The sequence below is a fragment of the Tenrec ecaudatus genome, chromosome 1 (assembly GCF_050624435.1).
Source record: "Tenrec ecaudatus isolate mTenEca1 chromosome 1, mTenEca1.hap1, whole genome shotgun sequence".
Lineage (NCBI taxonomy): Eukaryota > Metazoa > Chordata > Mammalia > Afrosoricida > Tenrecidae > Tenrec > Tenrec ecaudatus.
The window spans coordinates 2,637,391-2,662,342 of record NC_134530.1 but is presented as its reverse complement, the minus strand read 5'-3'; the positions used below and the strand labels follow the sequence as shown (position 1 = coordinate 2,662,342).

At 55.7% G+C, this 24,952-nt stretch overlaps 2 protein-coding genes across 2 annotated transcripts; one reads left to right on the top strand and one right to left on the bottom strand.

Moving 5' to 3' along the window:
• Positions 1-103: 103 nt before the first annotated feature.
• On the bottom strand, positions 104-2,539 carry OAZ1 (ornithine decarboxylase antizyme 1). The gene is given in 6 exon segments (XM_075544737.1): positions 104-475; positions 574-659; positions 751-923; positions 1,039-1,125; positions 1,127-1,184; positions 2,310-2,539. Coding segments are annotated over 6 exon segments (681 nt in total). The 5' UTR covers positions 2,456-2,539; the 3' UTR covers positions 104-344.
• On the top strand, positions 2,533-24,952 carry JSRP1 (junctional sarcoplasmic reticulum protein 1). Its single transcript, XM_075535347.1, has 8 exons — positions 2,533-2,877; positions 2,941-3,036; positions 22,741-22,885; positions 23,120-23,157; positions 23,275-23,386; positions 23,594-23,773; positions 24,309-24,406; positions 24,503-24,952. Exons 1-8 carry the CDS (start codon positions 2,533-2,535, stop codon positions 24,950-24,952), a joined length of 1,464 nt encoding a protein of 487 aa, XP_075391462.1.

Genomic DNA, 24,952 nt, shown 5'->3' with positions numbered 1-24,952 from the left:
GGAGGGCAGCACAGGAAGGACCGCCTGTGGCTTGAGTGGGTTGCTAACACCAAGGCGCCCCCTCCTGGACAGCCACAATCAGCTCACACCAGTAACCAACAAGTAAAATAGAAACTTTTATTTAGAATTAAAGCAAATACTTCAGTATCACAAACACAATATTAAACTTCCAGGAATACACTGCTGATTTGGAGTGAGCGTTTATTTGCACAATTACAACATGCGGACACACCTGGGAAGAGGGGGCAGCTGGGGCACCCCAGCCCACCCACAGGGACTCAGCCGCCGGGCAAGGCCATTGGACAGGCCTGCCTCAGCAAATGGTGGGGCTGGTGGCGGCATGGCTACTCCTCCTCGGAGGAGTCCCTCTCCAGCGTGTAGACCATGAAGCAGGCGTCGGGTCTCTTGGGGACAAGGGGATGCCCTGGTCTCACAATCTCAAAGCCCAGAAAGCTGAAGGTACGGAGCAAGGCGGCTGTGGGGAGAGACAACCATCAGCCTTGCCCACCCTCCGGGTGGCCGGGCAGTGTGTGAGGCCCCAACCCGCCCCTTACACCGCAGGCCGGGCCCTACCTCTGTCATCTCTGTTCTTGTGGAAGCAAATGAAGACGTGATCCACGCGGAGCTGCTCCTCGGCAAACTCGAGCAGCACGGCGAGGCTGCAGGAAGCAGCATGGCACGGGAGGTAGGTCAGCCCTGCCCCAGCCCTGCCCTGGGGACCACCCTGCGCCAGCCCTCCAGGGCCCTCACCTGTCTTTGCTCCCCTCGGGCAGGGCACCACCTGGCATCTCGATGTAGAGGCTGCCGCCGCTCAACACAGCCCTCCAGGTGACATGTTTGGACTCCGTGAGCCTGGACTGGACGTTAAGAATCCTGGTCTTGTCATTAGACGCTAGTTCCTCTGTTACTGTCAGCCGATTATCCTACAGGCGGGCGGCAGGGCATCGGGCCGCGGTGAGGGACCCCACCAGGCTCGGGCCCGGCTGCATCTTGGGAAAGGGGGCGGGGAGCCCGTAGGGGGGGGGTCCGTGTACTCACCGAGTAAAATAACTTGGCTGAAAGATTGTGATCCCTCTGACTATCCCCTCGCCCACCTGGGATCTTCAGGGGTGGGTGAGGGGCATCAGGAACACCACCGAGGCCCTGGACCCAGGTTACTACAGCAATTGAGGGGGAGCCTGGAACTGGAGCGGAGCCGGCCGTCAGTGGCCATCGCAGGGCAGCAGGCTGCAGCCCCTTGAGGAGAACCCGGGGCTGCCCTTACCCGGGCCTCGGCAGTCACGTCCCCGGGGAGCAGCAGCTCCAGGGCACTGGCCACAGCCTCCAGGCAGGAATTGCTTTCAGCTGCCCCAAGACGTCCCACCCGGCCCCGTCATTTCACACCTCGCCAACTGTCACTTAAAAGGGCAGGGCTTCTCCGCCTGCCCCTCCCTTCGCGCACAGCACTTCCTATTTTCCTCCCAGCCCCCAGCACTTCCCTATTTTCGGCTGCTCTCCGGGGCACAAACCCCAATTCCGAGCACTCTCGCAGGACCGGGGCGACCGCCGCCTTTGTGGTCTGTCACCCACAGCACCCCAAGGCCTGCCTCCGCCCCCACCCCCCACCCCACCGTGCCGTCCGTGGGTGCCAGGCGTCCCCTCCCCCGCGCTGCGTCATCGGCAGATGGCCCGGCGCCCCGGGGCGGCTTTCACAATCAGCGGGGCCCAGCAGCCATTTGCTGCGCGGTGTCAACAGCCCCGGAGCGCCTCCATTTTGTGCGCCCCGGCCCCCCTCGGGGCCGCCGCTCCCGGGCGCCGACGTGGCTGGCTGCCGGGGCGCCTGCGGGGTCCGCCGCCCGCCGAACCTCCCTGTCCCCGCGGCCTTCCAAGTGTGCGCAGCCGTTAAGCACGGATTCTCGGGGGGACGCCCTCGCCCCAAATCCGGGGCGCCGGACCAGAGGCACTCCCGAGCGTGCCGCTCGGCTCGGGAGTCACCCAGCGGTCACCCTAGGATCTGGTTCCAGGGGCGCCCCCCCTTGGGGGGCTCCACGCCCAATTCCCCAAAACAGGCTCCGTCGCCGCAGGGAGCGGAGAGGAACCGGCCCCACCGGGTCCGCCGCCCGGGTTGGGGGGGCTCCCGACCCCCTCATACACCCGCCGGCCCCGCGGGGGGGGGGTGGGCGCTCGCCCTGCCCCCACCCCGACCGAGAAGCCGCCCCCGCGGTCGATTGTGGCCTGGACAAAGGGAGGACCTCGCGCCCCTGGAACTTCGGTGGCGCTCCCCGGCGGCCCCCGCTTCTGGAAGCTTCGGGCGGGGGCGGGGCGCTCACCTCTCGCTGCTGCGGCCGCCGCGGCTGTGCAGGCTAAGGAGCGGCATGGTGCGGCTGGGGTGGACGGTGGCGCTGGGTTTATCCCCTTCCTTCTCTCTGGCGAAGCAGTGGCTGTTGAGGATCCGCTGCAGGGAGGATTTCACCATCCGGCCGCTGGGGTCCGAAACCAGGAAAACCTCCGCTGCGCCTCTCCGCGCCGCCGCCGCTGCTCGCCGTTCGCAAAATGGCGCCCCCGCCACCGCCCGCTTTTATAGACGCCGCGCTCTGGCCACGCCCCCACGCCACCGGGAGCGCGCCCGCAGACGGGGGGTGGGGCCGCAGGGCCTCCAGGAAAGGCGCGCGCGCGCCCGGCCCTGCGGCGTCTGATTGGCGGAGAGCTGGGCGCCGGGGGCGGGATCGCGTCCTGGATTGGTCGAGCCGCTGGGAGTCCTGCCTCGAGTCCCGTCACGCTACAGGGCCGACAGAGGGCGGGGCCTCCGCGCCGCCGAGGACGCGCCGCGCGCGCGCCTGCCCTGCCCCCACAGCCAGGCCTGGGAAGCGGGGGCGTCGCGCTGAGACCCGTTTTTCGGTGACTCGGTGACAGCCTGCTTGCCGCTGTCACAGCCCCCCCCCCCCCGTGCCCTTTACGCAGCCAGAACCCGTTGCTGGAGGCGGCTCGGAGGCGAAAGGATCCCCGAATAGCGAGGGGTCCGGCGCCCCCGCCCCCCGCGGAACAAACCTGGTTTCTGTAATCCCCCCGTAATAATCAGCGGTCATTGTTTGCTCGATTCGGGCGCTCTCTTTCCAAACGCACAACCGTTGACAGCGTTCAGGGTTAGCGATGTTACTCCGGTTTCGTAGAAACGGTTGGGGATTGGATCTGAAGTGTAACAGACGATTATTCCTCTCAGAGAAATTCAGAGACACGCTTCGTGTATCGGGCTGAAACGGGCGGGGGCGGGGGGCGATGATCCCACCGTGCAGCTCAGCTAAATAAAGGACCCCGAACCATCCCCCCTCGGGGTTCAATTCCGTGAAAATTCAGCACAACGGTGCACGCAGGTCTCAGACCACGCCAAGGTCACAGCCCACACTGGCTGGGTGTGTCGCCGTTTTAAGGTTTTGTGTGTGTGTGTTTGTTTTTGCCGGAGCAAATCGGGGCTCCAAATATGGCAGCGTTTACCTAAGTTCCCAGGGTTAGGAAAAATGGAAACCGGAAACAGCAGGGGGGCGTGGGGGTGGGGTGGGGTGGTTCCTTGAGATTGCGGTGAAGGAGTTGAACCGAGCTATGTGATTGCCGAAAGCAAACCTTATAAACCAGCTCCTGTTTACAACAAAAACAGCTGAACAGCAACTAGGAACTCGAAAGCGGTCGCATCCTGGTTTCGGTTTCAGTTTCCCTGGTTACAATTTCTGACTCTCACTTCTATTTCTGCCCACAGGAACCCACGGAGGAATGAGCAGTCCCAGCTTGGCCTCACTTACCAGGCCTTGTGCGGCTGCTGGCCAAAACGAGCTTTCCTCTGAATTCATTGTGGACACAGAGAAAACACACATACACACACACACACAACGGTCTGGACCAACAGGTGACATCACGATCAATGGGGAAAAGGCCAAAATTGTCAAGGATTTCATCTTCCTTGACTCTGAAATCAATCCACATGGAAGCAGCATCTAAGGATGCACAGCCCGGGGTGAGTGGGCTCCAGGAGGCCTCTCTAGAGCATTGAAAAGCAAGGATGTTACTGATGACGAAGATGCGCCTGGCCTGATAGGAGCCACCGTGGTTTCAGTGTCCTGGTTTGCATGTGTACAAGTGGGATGCCGCAGCATAGGAAGAACTATGACGAATCCATGCATTTGATTCCTGGTGCTGGAGAGGGATCCTGAAAAAAGGCTGCCAAGGGGGCAAATGGATCTGTCTTGGAAGAAGTAAGGCCCGAGTGCTCGTTAGAGACAGGGATGGCAAGAGTTCACCTTAACATACTTTGGACGCGTTGTCAGGAACCCTCGGTCCCTGGAGAAGGACATCATACTTGGTAAGTAGACGGACGGGGTGCAAAAGAGGAAGGCCCTCGGCGAGGCGGATGGACACAGTGACGGCACCAACCAGCTTAGACACGGGAACAACTGTGAGGGTGGCGCCAGACTGGGCAGTGTTTCGTTCTGTTGTTCAGAGCGTCACTGTGGATCGGAACCGGCTGGATGGCACCTAATACCAACACCAACAACACCGCCCTGAAGGCATCCCCAACCTTAGACCACTGAGGTCTTCTTACAAGCCAAACAAACAAGGGCTTCCTTGGTGAAGACTATCCGCCTTGTTCTGAGAACATTATCTCCGGAGGATCAGAGAGACAACCACAGTTTAAGCAGCCAGACAGAAGCTGGGGGAAGTGAGAGTTTTGTGGGGAAAACCACTCAGGGGAGGAGGGTGGGAATGGTGTGCAACTTGGTGAAGAACCTCCTCCTCATGGATGGCCCGGATAGGCTGCGGAGGAACGGTGGGATCGTTGTGTGTTCTGCAAAGTCTGTTCTCAACCACAGAATGCAACACGTGGTTAAAAAAAAAAAATCAATGAAATTAATGTACGTGAACTTTTTTTAAATGGAAGTTGGAAAGGGGTGGTCATGACAACAGCCGTGGACAGGAGGACATTGGGGAGCAGTCTCCTCAAGAGAGGGGACAGCTGACTCTCTGGACCACCCTTCTTCCTGATGGAAGGGCAATGGGTGCCAGGGCCCGGGCTGAGGAGAATGTTCACCTGTGGTGCTCCCTGCCCTGGGGGGACAAACCACCACACAGCCTCCCCCACCCCACCCCGCAGGCAGGCCAAAACAAGCACTGAGAAGTTCTCTGGCCAGAAATGCTGTGTGCTGTGGGCTCTAGATCACAGAGACTTCCGTGTTCAGGAGTTGGGGCAGTCATTCATTTCCACATGGAAATGGGGACTAGGTATTTCTCCGTGGTGGAGGCCTGTCCTGGGCCTGCGTGGCTTCTGACAGAGTCCCTGGTCTCCACCCACTGGATGCCAATAGCACCCCTCTTGTCCCCAAGTCATGACACCCAGCAGTGTCTTCAACCAGGGTCCAGTGTCCCCTGGGGGCACAAAAGGTGTCAGGTGTCAGCCCCTGCACCCTGCTGACCCTCAAGAGATTCCACTTCGCATAATCCTGTGACCTCCTCCTGTCCCAGGACCAAGCTCACATTGAAATCCACTCGCTGGGTGGAGAGAAAGGGGGGAGGTGGCAGGGGCTGGAGGCTCCCTTCCGAAGCACCCTGTGGTGCAGTGGGCTACCTCCAGGGCGGCTAACCCAAAAGTCGGCCGTTCAAGCCCACTCACAGCTCCACGGGACAAAGGTTATCCGCTCCGGTGAAGAGGTAGCCTGGGAAACCAGAGAGCTGTCCCGCTGTCCTGTCGGATGGCTATGAGTCTGAATTTACCCCCTAATAGTTCCCCCTTTTTTGGTTCAGAGGGTCCCCTGACTTATACCATCTCACCCATCAGGATTTTATTCTGGGATTAGAGGTGATCCAATCAATATTTCCTCAGTTAGTGCAGATCTCTCCCCTCTGGGCACTGCTGCCACCAAGCCAGGCCTTTCTTTGCGGTGGCCCCGTGCTGGGCCCTGTGTGTGTGTGTGTGTGTGTATGTGTGGTGGGAGGGGGGTGTCCAGCAGCATCCCTGGCCTCCAACCACTGGACTCCAGACTGTGTCCCCCCCCCACCTCTCCAAGCACAGCCAAATGTCTGTTGGGGGCAATCCCACCGGATCCTCAACCCCTCCCACCTGACCCCCACCCCCACTCCCGTGGGGACGCCCAGACTCCGGGAAAGAAGTCGGCTAAGGGCACAAACGCTCAGGATTTCCTGACAATCCCACTTTCTCCTCCTTTTGGGCATCGGCCCGAGGGGCAGTGAGTCTGGTTTCCCTCCCGGGTCGAAAGGCCGGACGCGTGGCCGGAAGTGAGAGTGGGGCGTGGCCAAAAGTGAGAGAAGCCACCACGGCCTGCGGAGAGCCCAGCCAGCCGCCCAGCAGGCCTGCTGAGTGTTGCTATTGCCGTTGACCCGTGTGACCCCGTGTGTTGACCCCATGTGACAGTAGGGCGGCCATGCTTCCCGGAGCCTTGCTTGGCCCCTTCCAGTGTGTGAGAGCTGCACTGCGGGGCACCCAGCCGCAGCAGCAGTCTAAAATCCACGGGCGGGCCCCCCAATAGATTGTCCTCCAATGGATTCCTGCCCACTGCGAGCCCAGGATGTAGATCAGCTTGACCACGGGCAGAATGCCCTGGAGAGTGGATTGCCTCCCCCCCCCCACTGGCCCACCCAGGGCAGGGTAGCCTCTCGCTTAAGGACATCACTGTATTAGGGACAGTACAGGTGTCACATGGTCATGAGTCAGGCCTGCCAGTCTCGCCGTGGCTGCTTTGGCTGGAAGGCCCTGGACCAGTCTGGTGAGTCCTTTGTCTAACAATGCACGTCCCCAGTGGTCCTGCCCTCCCCACCTGTAATTGTAATGTATCCTTCAGCCAGCAGTGATGCTCTTCGCCCTCCCATGCCCTATTTTACGAGAGATTGTGAATCTTCTAACGCAGCGGTTCTCAACCTTCCTGATGATGCGGCGACCATTTCATACAGGTCCTCATGTGGTGGGGACCCCCAACCATGAAACTCTTTTTGTTGCTACTTCATCATTGTCATTTTGCTACTGTGATAAATCGTCATGTAAATACATGATATGCCCAAGTGTCGGCCAATGGAGATCCCCTCACAGAGGGGTTCAGGAGAGGAGATGGGTCAATGAGGGTGCGAGGTAGTACCGATGAAGAACACAGCTTTCCCCCAGATCCTGGATGCTTCCTCCCCCCAACTACCATGATCCAAATTCTACCTTGCAGGGCTGGATAGGGCAGAGGTTGTACACTGGTGCATATGGGAGCTGGAGGTACAGGGAATCCAGGGTGAACGATACCTTCAGGACCAGGGGTGCGAGGGGCGATGCTGGGAGAGTGGAGGGCGAGTGGGTTGGAAAGGGGGAACTGATTACAAGGATCCACATGTGACCTCCTCACTGGGAGAGGGATGGCAGAGAAGGCGGGAGAGGGAGACTCCGGATAGGGCAAGATATGACAAAATAATGATGTACAAATTACCAAGGGCGCATTAGGGAGGGGGGAGCGGGGAGGGAGGGGAAAAAAAAAAGAGGACCTGATGCAAAGGGCTTAAGTGGAGAGCAAATGCCTTGAGAATGATTGGGGCAGGGAATGTATGGATGTGATTTATACAATTGATGTATGTATATGTATGGATTGTGGTAAGAGTTGTATGAGTCCCTAATAAAATGTAAAAAAAGAAAAGAAAATACATGATATGCAGGATGTATTTTCAGTGTTGCAAATTGAACATCATTAAACATCATTAAAGCATAGTGATTAATCACAAGACATAATCATATATTGTGAAAAATTTGTGCGTTTGCCAATGGTCTTAGGTGACCACTGTGAAAGGGTCGTTCGACCCCCAAAGAGGTCGTGACCCACAGATTGAGAACCGCTGCTCTAGCACCATGTTGACCTCATGTTAATGGCCTTGCTCATCAGGAGCGCACATCTGTTTCTTGGTCTCTTTTAAGACTTAATAAATTCTTTTTGAAATGAAGTTTCTTTTGTACCCTAAGACACCAGCTAGCCACAGAGCACTTAATGGTCACATGTGCAGGGCCCCTTGGGACTTGGGGATGAGAGAAACCAGATGCAGTGGGAGGTCCTGTTGGGAAGAGGTGCCAAGGGATCTGTAGGGAGCTGAGGACCCCAGGCTACAGGGAAGGACAGAAGGAGGGTGTCAGGGGGACTTCCTGGGAGGAGGTGACAGCTGGTTGGCTGCAAGTAGCAAGGGAGGAGTTTCCTACTGAAACCAGGATGGCGATGGGGGGGGGGGGAGTTGGGTTTCTGGCATGCAGAGAGTGCTGTGGGGGGTGGGGTGGGGATAGGTAGGAGTGTGGGTGACTGAATCAAACCCCAAACCAATCTCACTGCCCTCCAGTTGATCCTGATTCAGAGCGACCCTCTAGGACAGGGTAGAACTGCCCTGGCAGGTTTCTAAGACGGTAACTCTTTGTGGGAGTGGAAAGCATCGCCGTCTCTCTCAAAGCAACTGTGGGGTGCAAACTGCTGGCCTTGCGGTTACCAGCAGCCTAACTTGTGAGCCACCAGGGCTCCCCATGGGTGGCTGAATAACAGCCTTCAAAGATGGTACAGTCCTGGGGACAGAGCACCTCCTGTGGTGAGAGAGACCCTGCAGATGGAAGCAGTGAAGTGTCTGGAGACGGGAGATGCTCCTGGGTCACCGAGGGGATCCGTGTGACCAAAGGGTCCTTATATGGGGAAGGTAGGAGGGTCAAAGTCAAAGTAGGACACAGGAGGCCTGAAGGGGCGGGGGGGGGGGCGAGGGGAGACACCCTGGTGCTGTCTGTAAAGATCCAGTGCAATGGGCGATGCACCTAGGATGGCCCATCCCAGCTCACAGCGACCCTGTAGGCCATTTTGTATCCCCTTACTGCCCCTGGGGATTTCCCAGGGTGCACGTGCCTGTCAGTTTGTCCTACTGTGGTGTGGTGGCTTGCGCACCGCTGTGATGCTGGCAACTCTGTCAGTGGTTTTCCAAATGCCAGCAGGGCCACCCAGTGTGAACAGGCTTTAGGGGAGCTTCCAGACGAAGAACAGATGATGAAGACTCGACTCCCCACTTTGCCCCAGAAAACCTTATGCCCAGCATGAAAACATTGCCAGAAAAGATGAGCACTGGAAACGCAGGGAATGCAGGACAGATAGAGCCCTGGGACCAATCAGGAGAGTAGGGATACGGGGGTGGGGGGTGGGGAAAGGGGTGGTGGTGGAAAGGGGGAACCCATCACAATGATCTACAGATAACCCCCTCCCAGGGGGACGGACAACAGCAAAGTGGATGAAGGGAGACATCGGACAGTGTAAGACATTAAAAATAATAACTTATAAATTATCAAGGGTTCGTGAGGGAGGGAGGGAGGGGGAAATGAGGAGCTGATACCAAGGGCTCAAGTAGAAAGAAAAGGTTTTGAGAATGATGATGGCAACCAATGTCCAAATGTGCTTGACATGATGGATGGATGTATGAACTGTGATGAGAGTTGTATGAGCCCCCAGTAAAACGATTTAAAAAAAAGAAAGAAAGAAAACATTGCCAGGTAGTGAAGGCCTCGTGAATGGAAGCAGAGTCATTGGAGATGAGGCCACAGGATGGGCCCCTGGAGTCAGAAGGCGCTGGAAATGCGACTGCGGAGGAGCTGCTTTCTCAAAGTAGAGTTGACCCTGGTGACGTGGTGGAGGGAGTAAAGCCAGGGGGAGGAGAGCCATTGGGATGGATCTCCACTTTCTGATGAGAAGAAACAGCTGTAAAAAAAAAATCCAGTAATTGGAACTTGAAATGTACCAAGTATGAGTCAGGGAAATTGGAAGTCGTCAAAAGACAATGGAATACATAAAGATCAATGAAGTGGAGTAGTTTGGGCCATTTTGTATCAGAAAGTCTTCTTATCTACCGTGTGGGGGTGACAGTGCAGGGGTGACACAATCAAGAGCGGCACGTTTCAACATCAGTCTTGAAGTGCAATGCTGTTTGCGATAGGATTATACCTCTCCACCTTCAAGGAAATCTAATCCACACAACTAGTATTCAAACTATGCACCAAACACTAAAGCTAGTGATCTAGAAATAGAAGAAATCTATCAATGTCTCTAGTCTGAAGTGGACCAAAGATGCAATCAAGATGCAGTGATAATTCTTTGTCAGAGTAACCAGCCTCTGATAATCCTGGGGGCTGTAGGCCTAATTGTGCAGTGATCATATATAAACATCATAGTAAAGTCATAGAAGATAGGAGAGATAGGAGAGAAGATAAAGGAGGAGTCAGACACATTTTATAGTACCATGTTCCCCACCGGGACAGCCATGTTCTCGGCAGCAGGCAGGTCCGTGCAGAGATCTGGGGGGAGGGACTATTTCTAACCAAGGCTAATATATCCTTAGGGAGCGTGTAAGACCCCTGATTACAGGTGACCACATATGCAACAGCAAGGGGCTGTATCATAGGCCATACAAGCAATGGGAGGGGGATGATGTAGGGGTGTACACACAATAGGAAGGGGAGGGGTTAGAGGTACACATGTGACAAGATGGGCAGACCCTAGATTCAAGATGGCAGCCTAACCTTGGTCCTGCTTGAGTGGGTTTGACCTTGTCTCTGGGCTTTCCTCCAGGGAAGCAATCCACTATCCTTATTAGAAGGGAGTGGGCCTTACTTAGGGTGGGACAGACTATACGGTCTGATTGCTCTAGATGGCTGATAACCCTCAGGGAGATTAACCTCTAAGCGGCTTGCGTTGACCTCCAAGTGTGCAGTCATTTGCCAGGTGATGCAAGCAGCGCCCTAGGTCTGACATATATTTGGGGAAGACAACCTGAGGAACAACCCTTTTGCATCCCACAGTTCTTGGTGATTGAAATGCGAAACTTGGAAACAAAGAGGAAGCAGCAGTGGTTGGAAAATGCAGTCTTCCTGACGGGAATGGAGCTGGAGCTCGCTCGTGGGATAGGATTTTGCAAGGCCAACGACTTGTTCATAGCAAATACCATGTTTTTCCACCACACAGACTGCGTCTTCTCCAGAAGGAGGGCACAGAAAGCACATTGACCACACCTGTGGGAAAAGGTGCTGGAGGAGCTCACGCTCGGCAGCTGAAACCAAGCTGACTGGAGCAGATCACCTATTGCTCATAGGTAAGTTCAGCTCGAAGGTCATATGCAAGTTTAGGTGGACTGCTAACAAGTCTGCTAGAGTCAAAATACCAGCGTTGAGTCTATTTCACTTGAATTTCGCGAATATCTCTGAAAGGTTGGAGATGGAGGCATGGAACAGATAGAATTTAGCCAGGAATGTGAAGTTGAGAATGATTTTATTGAGGCAGGGAAAGAACTTCTGGGAGGGAAAGGAGGGCAGGGAGAAGGACGGGGGCATCTTGAGCCCTCCCCCCCACGGGTTCCGCAACCCAAGGAGTTAGGTCAGGGACATCGCACCCGGTGCTGGGCAGCAGGACAAACAGAGGGCATGAGCTTAAAGGCACAGTAGCCAGAAAGGGGAAGGGAGGTTCTTTGTGCTGCGGTTGCAAGTTTGGGGCCAGGTGATGTTTTGTTAGTAAGTCATGTTGTTGCTAGGAATCGACGCTAGGGAGAGGGGCTGTGTCCTGTCCGGGGAGCTGAACTCTGTGAAACGCTGAAGGCAGGTGCTTCGAAGTTCAGGTGCTTTGAAATTCAGCCATGTCATTTGTCTTCTCGAGAAGCTGGTACAAGAGGCTGCCTGGGTCTGGACTGGGCCCAAACAATCCCCAGAACCGATCTTCTGCATTGTACACTAAGGACAGATGACCTGATGAGCTATGACAGGACATCAAGAAGGTCATCCACGAGGAAAGCAAAAGGCCATTGGAAAGGACAAGAAAGAAGGAAAGCGATGTCGAGACTCGCAAGCTTTCTCTGACGCACAGAGCAGCTAAGGCAAAGGGAAGCAATGATGCAGTCCGAGACCTGAACAGAACATTTCAAAAGGCAACTGAAAAAGACAAAGTCTATGGGGAACCAATGACAAAGATCTACCTATAACCTCCTCCCTGGGGGATAGACCACAGAAAAGTGGGTGAAGGGGGACATCGGAGGGTGTAAGATAAGACAAAATAATAATAATAATTTGTAAATTATCCAGGGTTCATGAGAGAGGGGGGAGTGGGGAGGGAGGGGAAAAATGAGGAGCTGATGCCAAGGGCTCAAGTAGAAAGCAAATGTATTGAGAACGATGATGGCAACAAATGTGCAAATGTGCTTGACACCATGGATGGATGGATGGATGGATTATGATAAGAGTTGTACGAGCCCCTAATAAAACGATTAAATGAAAAAAAGACAAAGTCTAGTATCATGAAATGCACAAAGCCCTAGAGTGAGACAATCAGAAAGGAAGACCACGGTGAACATATCATGAACAGAAAGAAGCAAAGACAAGAGTGAAGCCTGTACAGCAGGAAGTAGAGCCAACCCACTCACCGCTACCCAGACACACACACACACACACACACACACACACACACACGCACACCCCATGGGCTTTGGAGACTCTAACTGTTTATGAGAGTAGAAAGCCCAGTCTTTTGCCAGTGGAGCTGCTGTTGGTGGTTTCAAACTGCCAACCATGGGGGTCACAGTCTAACTTGTAGCCATTGCACACACACACACACACACACACACACGGCTCCTTGGAACCAACTGGGTGGCACCTAACAGCCATAAAAAAGAGCTGAGGGAAAGGGAGACCCAAACAATCCACAGCCATGAGACCCTCCTCAGGGCTTCCCGGGGGGTCAATCTATAGGGAAACCACCTCATCTTTCTCCCCAGGAGTGACAGGGGGGGGGTTTGAACTGCCGCCCACCCCTACCTAGCCCAGAGCACCACCACAACTTCCTCTTTAGGAGACAGTGCGTCTCCATCATGAGGACCGACTGCCAGAGCAGGAACAATGAGCCTGTTGGCTTAGTGTGAAGACTGTAACCGACACTACCTCCTGCTGAAGCCCCCGAGCCACACGAGTCAAAACTGCCAACGGGGATAATAGTAATAAATAACACCCGCTTTGAGGCATCTGAAGCAAGAAAGTGCGCGGGCGACCAAAGAATCTGTCTTGGAAGAAGAACAGCCCGCAGGCTCCGAAGAGACAACGATGGCGAGGCATCGTCTCAAGTGCTGGAGGTGAGCATGGGGAGGTTTCGTCTCGTAGACTTTGGGCATGTTAGAGGAGACGCCAGGCCCTGGACAAGGGGCTTGTTTGGTGCTTGGTAGAAGGGGTGGGGCAGAGACAGAGAGGAGATGGGCGGGCACAGCGGCTGCCTCGCTGGGCTCAGACATAGAACCATTGTGAGGATCGGGCAGGACCAGGTGTGTTTCCCTTGTGTTGTGCAGTGGCAGGGTGGGGGTGGGGTGTCGCTGTGAGTCGGAACCAACTGGAGAGCACGCAGCACCAGCAACCACTGCCCGAGCATGGAGACCATGCTTGGCGACCCGACCCTCGACATTCTGGAGGACGTGGACCCCCACTGGGCAGGGTGCATGTTATCCGCGAGGGGTCCCACGGGAACCCTGCGGAGAGATTTCGATCACATCAATGTAGAACGGTTTCCGGGGCGTGGTGGGCAGCGATAGGGTGTCCACCAGGCGGGTCGTCCGGGTAGTCAAGCTTCCTATGCCACTAGTGACTCCCTGACAGAACTACTGTTGTTGTTGTTTTTGTTGTTGTCGTCAGGTGCCACGAGTCAGCTCCGACCCCCAGCTCCCCGTGCACCACAGAAGGAAACCCCGCCCGGCCCTGCGCCATCACCACCGTGGTGCCCAAGCCCATTGGCGCAGCCACTGTGTCCATCCATCTCATGGCAGGCCTTCCTCTTTCTCACCGCCCCCCACTTTCCCAAATACGATGTCCTTCTCCAGCGGCTGGTCTCTCTTGACCATATGTCCAAAGTATATAAGATGACGTCTTGCCATCCCTGCCTCTAAGGAGCGCTCTGGCCGGACTTCTTCCAGGACAGGCCGGTTTGTCCTTTGGGCAGTCCGTGGTACTTTCCATCTTCTTCTCAACCCCACGGCTCAGATGCACCCATTCTTCCATGGTCTTCCTTACTCAGTGTCCAACACTCACGTGCATAGGAGGCCACGGAGAACGCCATGGCTGGGGTCAGGTGCACCCCAGTCCTCGAAGTAGCATCCTTGCTCTTCGATACTCTAATGAGGTCTTGTGCAGCAGACGGACCCGATGCAACTTGTCTGTGGATCTCTTGGGGGCTGCCTCCATGAGCACCGACAGCACTGACAGCCCTAAGCTCAATGTACCGGAAGCTTTGACATCAGCCGGCCTGCCTTCCCACTCTTCTGCAAGGTCCCAGCTTCTTCTGGGAAGTCAACCACCGGATGAGCTGAAGCATCAGGATCCGCGAGACACTGCAGGACCAATCAAAGCCTTTCTCGGACACAAAGAAGGACACTGGTGTCTCAAGAAGAAATCAAATGTATCCAACTCGCGGCCCGGAATCATCACGGGCAGTGTGGCTGCTGTTTGCCATCAGACGAAAGAATGGTCTCCACAAGAAAGAATTTCCATAGGGAAGGACACAAACCCAGAGGAGGTACAAAGTGACAAGTAGGATATACTGAAGCTAAAACACCTGTGTACATGGAACGAATTCACCAAGAGAGTAATAGGAGAGTCCACGGACTGGGAAAACATCTTTAGCAATGACACATCAGACAAAGGCCTTATTACTAAAATCTACAATACTCTGCTAGTTTCCAAAAAGAAAAAAAATTAATTGCCCACTTGAGAGGTGGGCAAAGGACTTGAACAGAAGTTTCACAGGGGCAGAAATCCGAATGGCCAACAAACATATGAGAAAATGTTCCCGATCTTTAGCCATAAGAGAAATGCAAATTAAAACAATAATTAGCTACCACCTAACACCCTCAAAGGTAGCCCAATTCAAAAAATCAGAGAGCAACAATTATTGGAGGGGTTGTTGGAAGATAGGAACTCTCATCCACTGATGGTGGACCTGTAAGTAGGTACAGCCACTATGGAAATCATCTGGTGACATCTAAAACAGATGGAGATCAAGTTAACATAGGACCCAGCAATCCCCCTACTGGGCATATACCCAGAAGAGGAAAGAAACAGACCACGGCCAGACATCTGTGCTCCAATGTTCATTGTGGCACAGTTCACAATTGCAAGGAGTTGGAAGCAACCCAAATTCCATCAACTGACGATTGGATTAAAAAACTGTGGTATATACATACAATGGAGTACTACGCATCACTAAAAAGCAGTGATTAATGTATGAAGCACATCGCTGCATGGGAAGAACTGGAGAAAATCATGCTAAGCAAAGTAAGTCAGGCACAAAAGGACAAGTACAACATGAGCCCGCTGAGGTAAGCTTTAAAAAAAAATGCAAAAGGGGCCTAGGGAAAAGCTACTATATACAGATATCCCTGGGGTGGGGACCAGGTAACATGGCAGGGACCAGATCAAATACAGGGATACACATGGTAGACAACTAAAAAGGAGGTGGAGATAGGACAAAAATAGATAATAAAAAAGAAATGGGTAGCGGGGGCACAGGGCACTAACCCACCCAAGGGGAGGGTATTGTCTGTGTTTCCACAGGAAAAAGAGGGACCAGACTTCAACCCAGTGCTCAAAGATGTGAATGCAACATGCCGGCGTGGAGTAGGGAACCAGTTGAGAGGTCTGGGGGGCCGGCCCCAATCCCAACTACTAACTGTACCCCTGTCCCTCTCCCCAGAAGAATTTATTTCAAAGGACAGCATTGAATCTGCAGCTCCAGGAGAGGGACATACCTGATCAGAGTACACGGGTGCTGATGAAGGGGGAGGAGGAGAGAGTGGAGCACATCCTGGCCCACCAGGCCGTGAGGACAATGTTCCGGATTAGAGCAGCCAGTCCACAGAGAGGACCACATGGCCGGCCCCACTATGAGACATGATACCTCTCACTGACCCATAGCCCTACAGGGGACAACACGAGAGACACAGCGTGGGAATTGCGGCCGATCTGATCCTGCCACACCGAGGCAAAACACTAAGGGGGTGCAACAGAACAGCAAGGGAATGGAGCGGCGAGGTTCCCAGGGAATGCTGAAGGTGGACTTTGGGGCCAGGGCATGGTGCCCCAAGAGACTGGACTGGAAAGCACTCCTAAAGGCCAATAAACGATCCTTGAACTAACTACAAACTTTTCTTTCTTGTTGTGTTTTTTTTTTGTCATTGGTTTGTTGTTGTTTTGTTGTATACTATTGCTTGGTTTTGCTCTGTCTTGTTTTTTTGCATGTTATTATCTCCGCAGGTCTGTCTAAATAAGATAGACTGGATGAACAATCTGGAGGAGAAAACAACGGGACCGACCATTCTGGGGGGCGGACATGGGAGAGGGGTAGGTGGGGGTAAGGAAGTGGTGTTAGCAAACCCAGGGACAAGGGAACAACAAGGGATCCAAACTAGTGATAAGGAGGGTGTGGGAGGTCTGGTAGGGAATGATCAAGGGTAATGTAACCAAGAGGAACTGCTGAAACCCTGGTGGGAACTGAGCATGATAGTGGGACAGGCGAAAGTCAAGGGAAATAGAGGAAAGCACTGGGAGGCAAAGGAAATTTATAGAGGTCTAGATAAAGACATGTACATATGCAAATATATTTATGCATGAGGATGGGGATATAGATCTATGTGCCTATATTTATAGGTTTAGTACTAAGGTAGCAGAGGGACATTGGGCTTCCACTCAAGTACTCCCTCAATGCAAGAATACTTTCTTCTATTAAATTGGCATTCTATGATGCGCACCTTCCCGACACAACTGCTGAAGATAAAGCGGTGCATAAGCAAATGTGAAGAAAGCTGATGGTGACTGGCTATCCAAAGAGATAGTGTCTGGGGTCTTAAAGGCTTGAAGGTAAACAAGCGGCCATCTAGCTCAGAAGCAACAAAGCCCACATGGAAGAAGCACATCAGCCTGTGTGATCATGAGGTTCCAAAGGGATCAAGTATAAGGCATTATCAGAACAAAAAATCTTACCATAGTGAATGGGGGTGGGAGAGTGTGGAGTGGAGACCCAAAGCCCATTTGTCAGCCATTGGAGACCCCCTCACAGAGGGGTCTCAGGGAGGAGACGAGCCAGTCAGGTGTGATGTAGCAGCGATGAAAAATACAACTTTCCTCTAGTTCCTAAATGCTTCTGTCCCTCCCCGCCCCCCTGCCCCCACTATCATGATCCGAATTCTACCTTGCAAGTCTGGCTAGACCAGAGGATGGACACTGGTACAAATAGGAACCAGAAACACAGGGAATTCAGGGCGGATGATCCCTTCAGGACCAGTGGTGTGAGTGGGGATACTGAGAACGTAAAGGGAGGGAGGGTTGGAAAGGGGGAACCAATTACAAGGATCTACATGTGACCTCCTCCCTGGGGGACAGACAACAGAAAAGTGGGTGAAGGGAGACATTGGACAGGGCAAGATATGACAAAATAATAATCTATAAATTATCAAGGGCTCATGAGAGAGGGGGAGCTGGGAGGGAGGGGAAAATGAGGAGCTGATGCCAGGGGCTTAAGTGGAGAGCAAATGCTTTGAAAATGATGAAGGCAAAGAATGTACAGATGTGTTTTACACAATTAATGTATGTATAGATTGTGATAAGAGTTGTATGAACCCCTAATAAAATGATTTTTAAAAAAGCAAGGATATCCCCAAATGCCTGCATGACATCGATGTTTTTGAACAGGATCTAAGAGGTGTCTGGCTACAGGCCTTAGACCTGTCTCTGAGGCAATACATTGTATCGAATGAAAAAAATTGTAAACAAACAACCACCAGACCCCACTGCTAGTGTGTCCATCCTGACTCGCAGAGACCTGATCGGCCAGGGTAGAACTGCCTCCTTAACCTTTCTGAGGCTGTACATCTTCACAGGGGCAGACAGCCTCATCTTTCTCTGGAGGAGCAGCAGTTGGGCTTGAACCGCCGACCTTGGGGTTAGTGCCTGGTGCTTAACCTACAGCACCATCAAATTGAGCATAATCCTGACAGAGGTAGATATTGTTCCGGCTGGGTGGGACACATGTTTGGTGGGCGCCTGGGTGGGATGGTGATAAAAAAAACCACTGCACACAGGCAAGCAGTGGGGGCTGAGAGGTTAGTCATCATGGGCCGACTCATCCGGTTGCTCACAGAAGATTAGAGGTTCGAGTCCATCCCCCGAGGTGCCTCAGAAGAAAGGCCATTGGGAATCCCGTGGGGCCCAGATCTGACACAGGTGCGGGTGCCAGCAGTTGGTGTGTTGGGCCGGGTTGACTAGAGAAACAAATCCAAAGCTACAGAGATGTGTCTAAGAAAGCGCTTTCTATCCAGGAGCAATGGAGTACTGAGAAGACATCCCAGCCCAATCCAGATCAAGTCCATCCGTCTGATATCAGCGCAGAGGTCCAACACCAGTCTAGAAAGCCCTCTTCAGACTCACGAAACACATGCAATGACACCGAATGCAGGAAGCTCACTGGCCAGTGGGTGGGAAGTCTTGTGGATCCAGTGGTGTTGTAAGCATCTCAGTGCTGGCAGAGGTCTCCACGTGACTGCTCCAGCTCAGGGCACTAGTGTAGCTCCATGCGTCTTGTCAGTCAAGAGTCTCTCAGGGAGTGAGTGTAGAGAGAGAGTATGTCTCCCGCCTCCTAGGAGGAAGACAGGAGTTCCCAGAATCCTCAGCGGCCTCATTGGCTATGACCTGATTGACAGGCCAGACTCCACCCCTTCACTCTTAATCCTCTCAAGTCCCAAACTGACACCAGAATTATGAAACTACCACAAATGGTATCCTGAGAAAACATCCCAGCCCAGATCAAGCCCATACGTCCGATACTAGTCCACAGATTCCTCTTCTGACTCACCCAACGCATGCAATGATGCCGAATGCAGGAAGATCACAGGCTGGTGGGTGAAAAGTCTTGTGGATCCAATGGCGGTGGACACATCTCCAGGGCTCTGGCTGCCATCTGTGTGGCTTATCAGCAAGATGACCAAGGCAGAGAGAGCGTGTGTGGGCCGCCTCCAGGGAGAAAGAGAGGAAGTTCCCAGAATCCTCATGAGAAGTCCACGCCCACAAGGAGGCATGATCAGACTGTGACCTGATGGACAAACCAGACTACATCCCTTCATGCTTAATACCCTGAAGTGGAGACAACTTCACAGCACCCGTTGTTATTGTAGGGTGCTGTTGACTCAGTTGTGACTCTCCAGCCCCATGTACAAAGGAACTCAACACCACCTGGGTCGGTACCGTGCTCACATTTCTTAGGTTGGAGTCCAGTCCGCTGATGCAGCCACTGTCGCTTCATCTTCTCCAGGGCCTTCCTCTCCTTCGCCGCCCCTGCCCTTCACCAAGCACGATGTCCTTCTCCAGGGACCGGTCTCTCCTGACAACACGCCCAAAGTCCGTGAGACAGTCTCTCCATCCTTGCCTCTCAGGAGCCCTCTGACTGCACTTCTTCCAAGAGATGTGTTTGTTTGTCTGCAAGTCCGTGATGCCGTCAACATTCTTCGTCGACGTGATGATTCAAACGCATCACTTCTTCTTTGGTCTTGCTATGCAGTGTCCAACGTTCACGTGTCTAGGAGGACATGGAGAAGACCGTGGCTTGGGTCAGGCCCATCTTAGTGCTCAAAGCCACGACCTTGCTTTTCAATACTCTTAACATTCAACCGCGTCAAGCAGTATTTGCTACCACAATCGGTTTCAAAACATGTTCTTTTTTCTTGAACTTGATATTCACTCCTGCCCCCCACCCTCCCCCTGAGGGACCCTGATTCATTCGTTTATTATTTTTGCAGTATCTTACACCATCCACTAGATCCTTTCACATACAATTCTGGTGTTCACTCCCCTTCAGTGGGGTTTACAGAGTCATCCGTGCTACCAGCTCCTCCTTCCTTCCCCTCTTCCAGAACCCTCTGGGCTGTAATTCTGATGTCTGGGGCTGGAAGGGGAGGCGGGGCAGGCATGGGCTGAGGATGTCCTCAGAAATGGACTCAGCTCGGTGCCCACAGCCAAGAGAAGACCAGAGCTCTGCTCCAGAACCCCTGGCCCACTCCAGATCTCCGGGCTGCTCTGCATCTCCAGCTAGCGGCCACATTCTCTCGACTTTCCGATTCCAGTTCCGCACCGTGTGCCAGCTTGTATCCGTCAGCGCAAGCGCACCCAACCTCGCCTCCATCCTTTCTAGTTTGATAGAGGACCGACCCTGCTTGTTACAGAGTCCAGGGAGGAGAGATCGCCCAGGCTCATGAAAGGGCACCCTGGCACCCTGCAGTGTGTCTTTTCCTCTCGATGGCTGCTTCCATGAGCACCGATTGTGGAGCCGAGCAGGACGGAATCCTTGACAACTTCGACCTTCTCTCCGTGCATCATGGTGCTTCTAATTGGCCCAGCTGTGAGGATTTGGGTCTTTCTTACAGATCCCTACTGAAGGCTGCAGTCCTCGGTCTCCGTCAGCCAGGGCTTCGAGTCCTCCTCCTTTCAGCAAGCAGGGCCGTGTCGCCTGCATGCAGCAGGCTGTTGATAAGTCTTCCTCCAACCCGATGCCACAGTCTGCCTCTGGTGATCTGCTCAGCATGCAGGAGAAATAGGCGCGATGCGGGGATACAACCCTGGCACACCCCTTTCCCGACTCTAGACCGGGCAGTGTGCCCTTCTTCTTTCGCACAACTGCCTCTGGGCCCGTGCACAGGTTCCTCATGAGCACGATGGCGCGCTCCGGAATTCCCATTCTCGCAACGCACTACATAGCTTGTTACGCGCCACACAGTTGCCTGTCCCCACAAGTGCCTATTTGAAACAAACAAAACAAAAACATGCCAACCTCACCGCCACCCTTGGAGAAAGTGACCCTTGTGTCCAGATGGGTAAAGGGAGGCCTCCGGGTTTGCCTGGCCCTGATAGTGCAGTAGATGCTGGATCTCACTCCCTGTGTGCCTCACTGAGTGACTGGAGCATCGCCACCTCCACCAGGGAGTCCTCCCCGATGCCATTGGGCTCTGCCTCAGTGGCCGTGGGCGTGGGGCTATGTGGTAGGTACATAATCTGGTGCCAACTTGAAGCTCTCATGGGTGAAGGGGTGGACTCTAGCCTGTCAATCAGTTTGCAGCTTGATGACCGCATTTGGAGGCATGAAGGCGATGAATAGCTCCCTGTCGACAAGACACGTGCAGCTGGAGGAGCCGAGTGGAGACCCACGCCAGCGCTGGGATGCTTCCACCGCCACTGGATCCACAAGACTTTTCGCCCACTGGCCTGTGATCTTCCTGCATGTGTTGCCTGAGTCTGAAGAAGAATTTACAGACTGGTATCAGACATCTGGCTAATATCGGACTGATGGACTTGATCTGGGCTGGGCTGTTTTCTCAATGCTCAGTTGTTCTTAGGCACGGGCTATGAACTGCAAGCTCAATCGCTCTTACTTATAAAGTTCTTTCTTATACACATGAGTGTCTACAAGTTTGTTTCTCTAGTCACCCCAGACTAACACAGGCTAGCAGACTGGGGGCAGGGAGTCTGTGCTGCTACAGAGATCAGGGTACAGGGAGTGTCCCTGGAATCTACTGAGCAGACCCCAGGGCCTAGGTAAAGTGACCGCTTGTGTTGGTCCCCATCTCTGCAGAGGCTGAGGGGTGTGGTATATCACCTCAGGGCACGCAGCTGGTGATGGGCCCTCCACACACAGTCGCCCTGTCAGCCCCTCCTTCCCAGTCCTCGGTGGCTGGTGCTGATTGGTCCACCCTGCCCCCTCCGGCCACCTGTCCCTGTCTGTCAAGGGGCCACCTCCCTAAGCTCTAGCCTGTCCACCACCAGCACAGTGCAGCTCCGGGTGAGTAGGGCTGAGATAAGGTCGGGGGTGGTCTCTGGAGACGGGGAGGGGTCCCCAAGGTCCACATGTTCCTAATTCTGTGGCTGCCCCCAACCTGGGGGGCACATCTCTGGCCTTCCTTCCCCATGGGGCCCCTTCTCCTCCCCGGTCTTGGGGTTCCAGGGAGACAGGGTTTCTGTGCCTAGGTAGGCACGGGCAGCCACTCATGGTGGTAGCTGGAGGCAAGAGGGACCCCCCAAAAGCTGGGCCTGTGGGGAGCAGAAGAGGTGGACCTCACTTCAAACCCTCATGTCCAACTTCAAGTTCCTTGTCTGCCAAATGGGATCAGAGGCCACAGGGGGGCGGGGGTGGGGGGGAGGGGACCCAGGCTCCCCAGTCCCTTAGGACCCAGGTGAGGCTGGTCCCTGTGCTGAGGCTGCATCTCAAGGAGACTCAAGGGGTGCGGTGGGGGTTGGGAGCCAGGATGGGAGGGGCAGGGTGGTCCCAAGGAAGCCTCTGTGGGTGCTGAGATCTGGGAGGGAGGGACTAGGCCGTCCAGTGGCCTGTCCGCTGGCCTGAGACACCAGATAAAAATAGTCCCTGGACTCAGAGAGCACAGGCCTGTGAGGAGGCCAGTGGGTCCCAAGGCTGAGCGGTGGCTTGCTGGGGCTCGACATCCTGGTGTGAGCTCCAGCCCTCCGCTGCCCCTGGTGCCCTGGAGACACTGTAGCTCCCAGCTCCAGGGGCTGAACCAGAGGAAAGGGCTTCGAGATGGGGGAGGGGGCCAAAGCCAGCACAGAAGCTGGGGGCGGGAGAGGGGCCAGGAAGGGGTGGCTGTGTGCACATAAAGCTCCCTCCAGGGTCAGGCAGGCCACAGCACACGTCTCTCCCTTCCCTCCTCCCCTAGCCTGATGCTGCATCTCGGGATTTTGCCATGACAACCAAGAGCGCGGAGGACCTGGATGGTGGCCTGGGCAGCTGCCAGGTTGGGGAGAACCTCTCTGCACGGGCTGACCCCTACTCCGGCCAGGCCAGGGAGGACACGGCTGGAGGTACTCGCTGGGGTTATGTTGCCCAGGACTGAGTCAGGCAGACGACTCCCGGCCTTCCTGGAAGGAGCCCCGAGAACAAACCCCAGGCTCTGTGCGCCTGAGCGCAGGGCAGCCTGTGTCTGGGCGTCTTTGCTTTCTTACCTGGGCAGAGCGGCAGGCAGGGCAGTGAGGATGGGATTAGCTCAGGGGTCCCCACCAGTTTGACTTCACCTCTGCCCCTGTTCCCACCGACAGCGACGCCCTGGGCAGCAGACCTCAGTAGCCGGCCTCGGGTAAGTATCTTGAACCCGCCCCAAGTCAAGGATGAAGTTGGCCAAGGAGGGTGGGTGTCCCCACCCCAGGGCTTGGGTGCCGTAGAGAATGGCTGGAGGACGTCGGCCCGCCCGCAGGACTCGGCAGCAGCAGAGCGGGGTGCAGAAGCGAAGCCCAAGAAGATGGAAAAGGAGCCCGAGGTCAAAGCGGTGCAAAGTGGCAGCAAGGAGAAGCTGAAAGTCGGAGCAAGTGGGTTTGCGGAAGGCAGGGTGAGAGGGGCGGGCCTGCTGCTGGCCTTGGGGTGGGACAGAGGGCAGAGGGAGGTTTCTGAGAGGGTAACTCTTTAAGGGACCTTGAGGTTAGCAGGTCAACGCGCGCAGCCCCGCAGGGGTAGAGGTGGGGGCGGCAGGGGTCCCGGGCCGCCAGCCGCCTCCGTAGCAGCGCAATCGCCCGCAGCGCCCCGCAGCGCGCCCGCGAGGAAGAAGGCGCAGGCCGTGCCGCCCGCGCAGCCGCCGCCGCCGCCGCCGCCGCCCGCCGCGGGCGAGGAGCTGCCCTGGGGCGACATGACGCTCAACAAGTGCCTGGTGCTCGCCTCGCTGCTGGCGCTGCTGGGCTCGGCCTTCCAGCTGTGCCGCGGTGAGCCCCGTGTGCAGCGTGCGCTCCCAGTACAGCTGTGCCCCGTGTGCCCCGTGCGCTCCCCGTCCAGCTGTGCCCCGTGTGCCCCGTGCACTCCCCGTCCAGCTGTGCCCCGTGTGCAGCTCCCCTAAGGGGCGGAGCTTGCGCCCCCCACTGGGTCTGCTTTGGGGTGTGTGAGACCGTCCTAGGGTCAGACCTGCGGGGGGGTCCCCTTGATCACAAGCATCCCCCCCCTTGGGGTCGCGGGCCGGGCCGTGTGTTCCTCCAGTCTTGCACCCTCCTAGGCACAGGGGCGAGGGGCTTCCCAGAGGCCCTCGTGCCCCCATTCCAGCGGCTCTGCCCCCAAGGGGGGTCCATTTGCAGCGGGGACGGCGGGCGGAGGAAGGACCCGTCCGCAGCATCGAGCCCACCAGAGCCCCTTCCCAGAGCAGCGCCTTCCCTGGCCAGAGGCGGGCTCGCTAAGGGCCAGGACAGGGGTGGATGGGGCACCTGTCCTCACCCAGGTTGTGTTCCACCCCTCCTTCCGCCCCCCCAGACGCCGTGACAGGCAAGGTGGCCCTCCCTGCTCCTGCCCCTGAGCCCTGGGTCCCACCAGGCGCCGCCCCGGACCCGAAGGCATCGGAGCCGCCCCAGGTAAGCGCCTCCGACAGGTGACCCGGGAGGTGGCACGCGCTCCTGGGTGGGGAGGCGGCGCTGACCCACGGCCCACTGTCCGCCTTGCAGCTGAAGCCAGTGGCCTGGGCTCCGCCACCCGCCGGGCCACCCGCGCCCCAGCTGGAGGTCGAGGCCAGGCCAGAGGCTCCGGGGAGTGGGGCGGCAGCGGAAGAGGAGGACGAGGAAGAGGAGGCCGGCGAGCCGGCCGGGGAGGCCACTGAGGAGGCGCCTGAGGACGCCCAGGTGCACCGAGGCCCTAAAGAGAAGCGGAGGAAAGAGAAGAGGCCGCGGAGAGAGAGGCCGCGGAGGGAGGAGAGGCCGCGGGCAGACAGGGAGTTGCGGGGAGCGCCGCCCGGGCGCCGGGAGTCTCGCCCCGGGGGCCACCAGCCGTGGACACGGGACTCCGGCCAGAGGCCCACCTGGGCCTCCAAGAAGGGCTCAACCTCCTCGGAAGAGGCGGGGCGGCCCCCGCGCCGGAGGCCCCGCCCCGGAAAGGGGCGGGACCGAGCGGGGCATGCGCCCTAG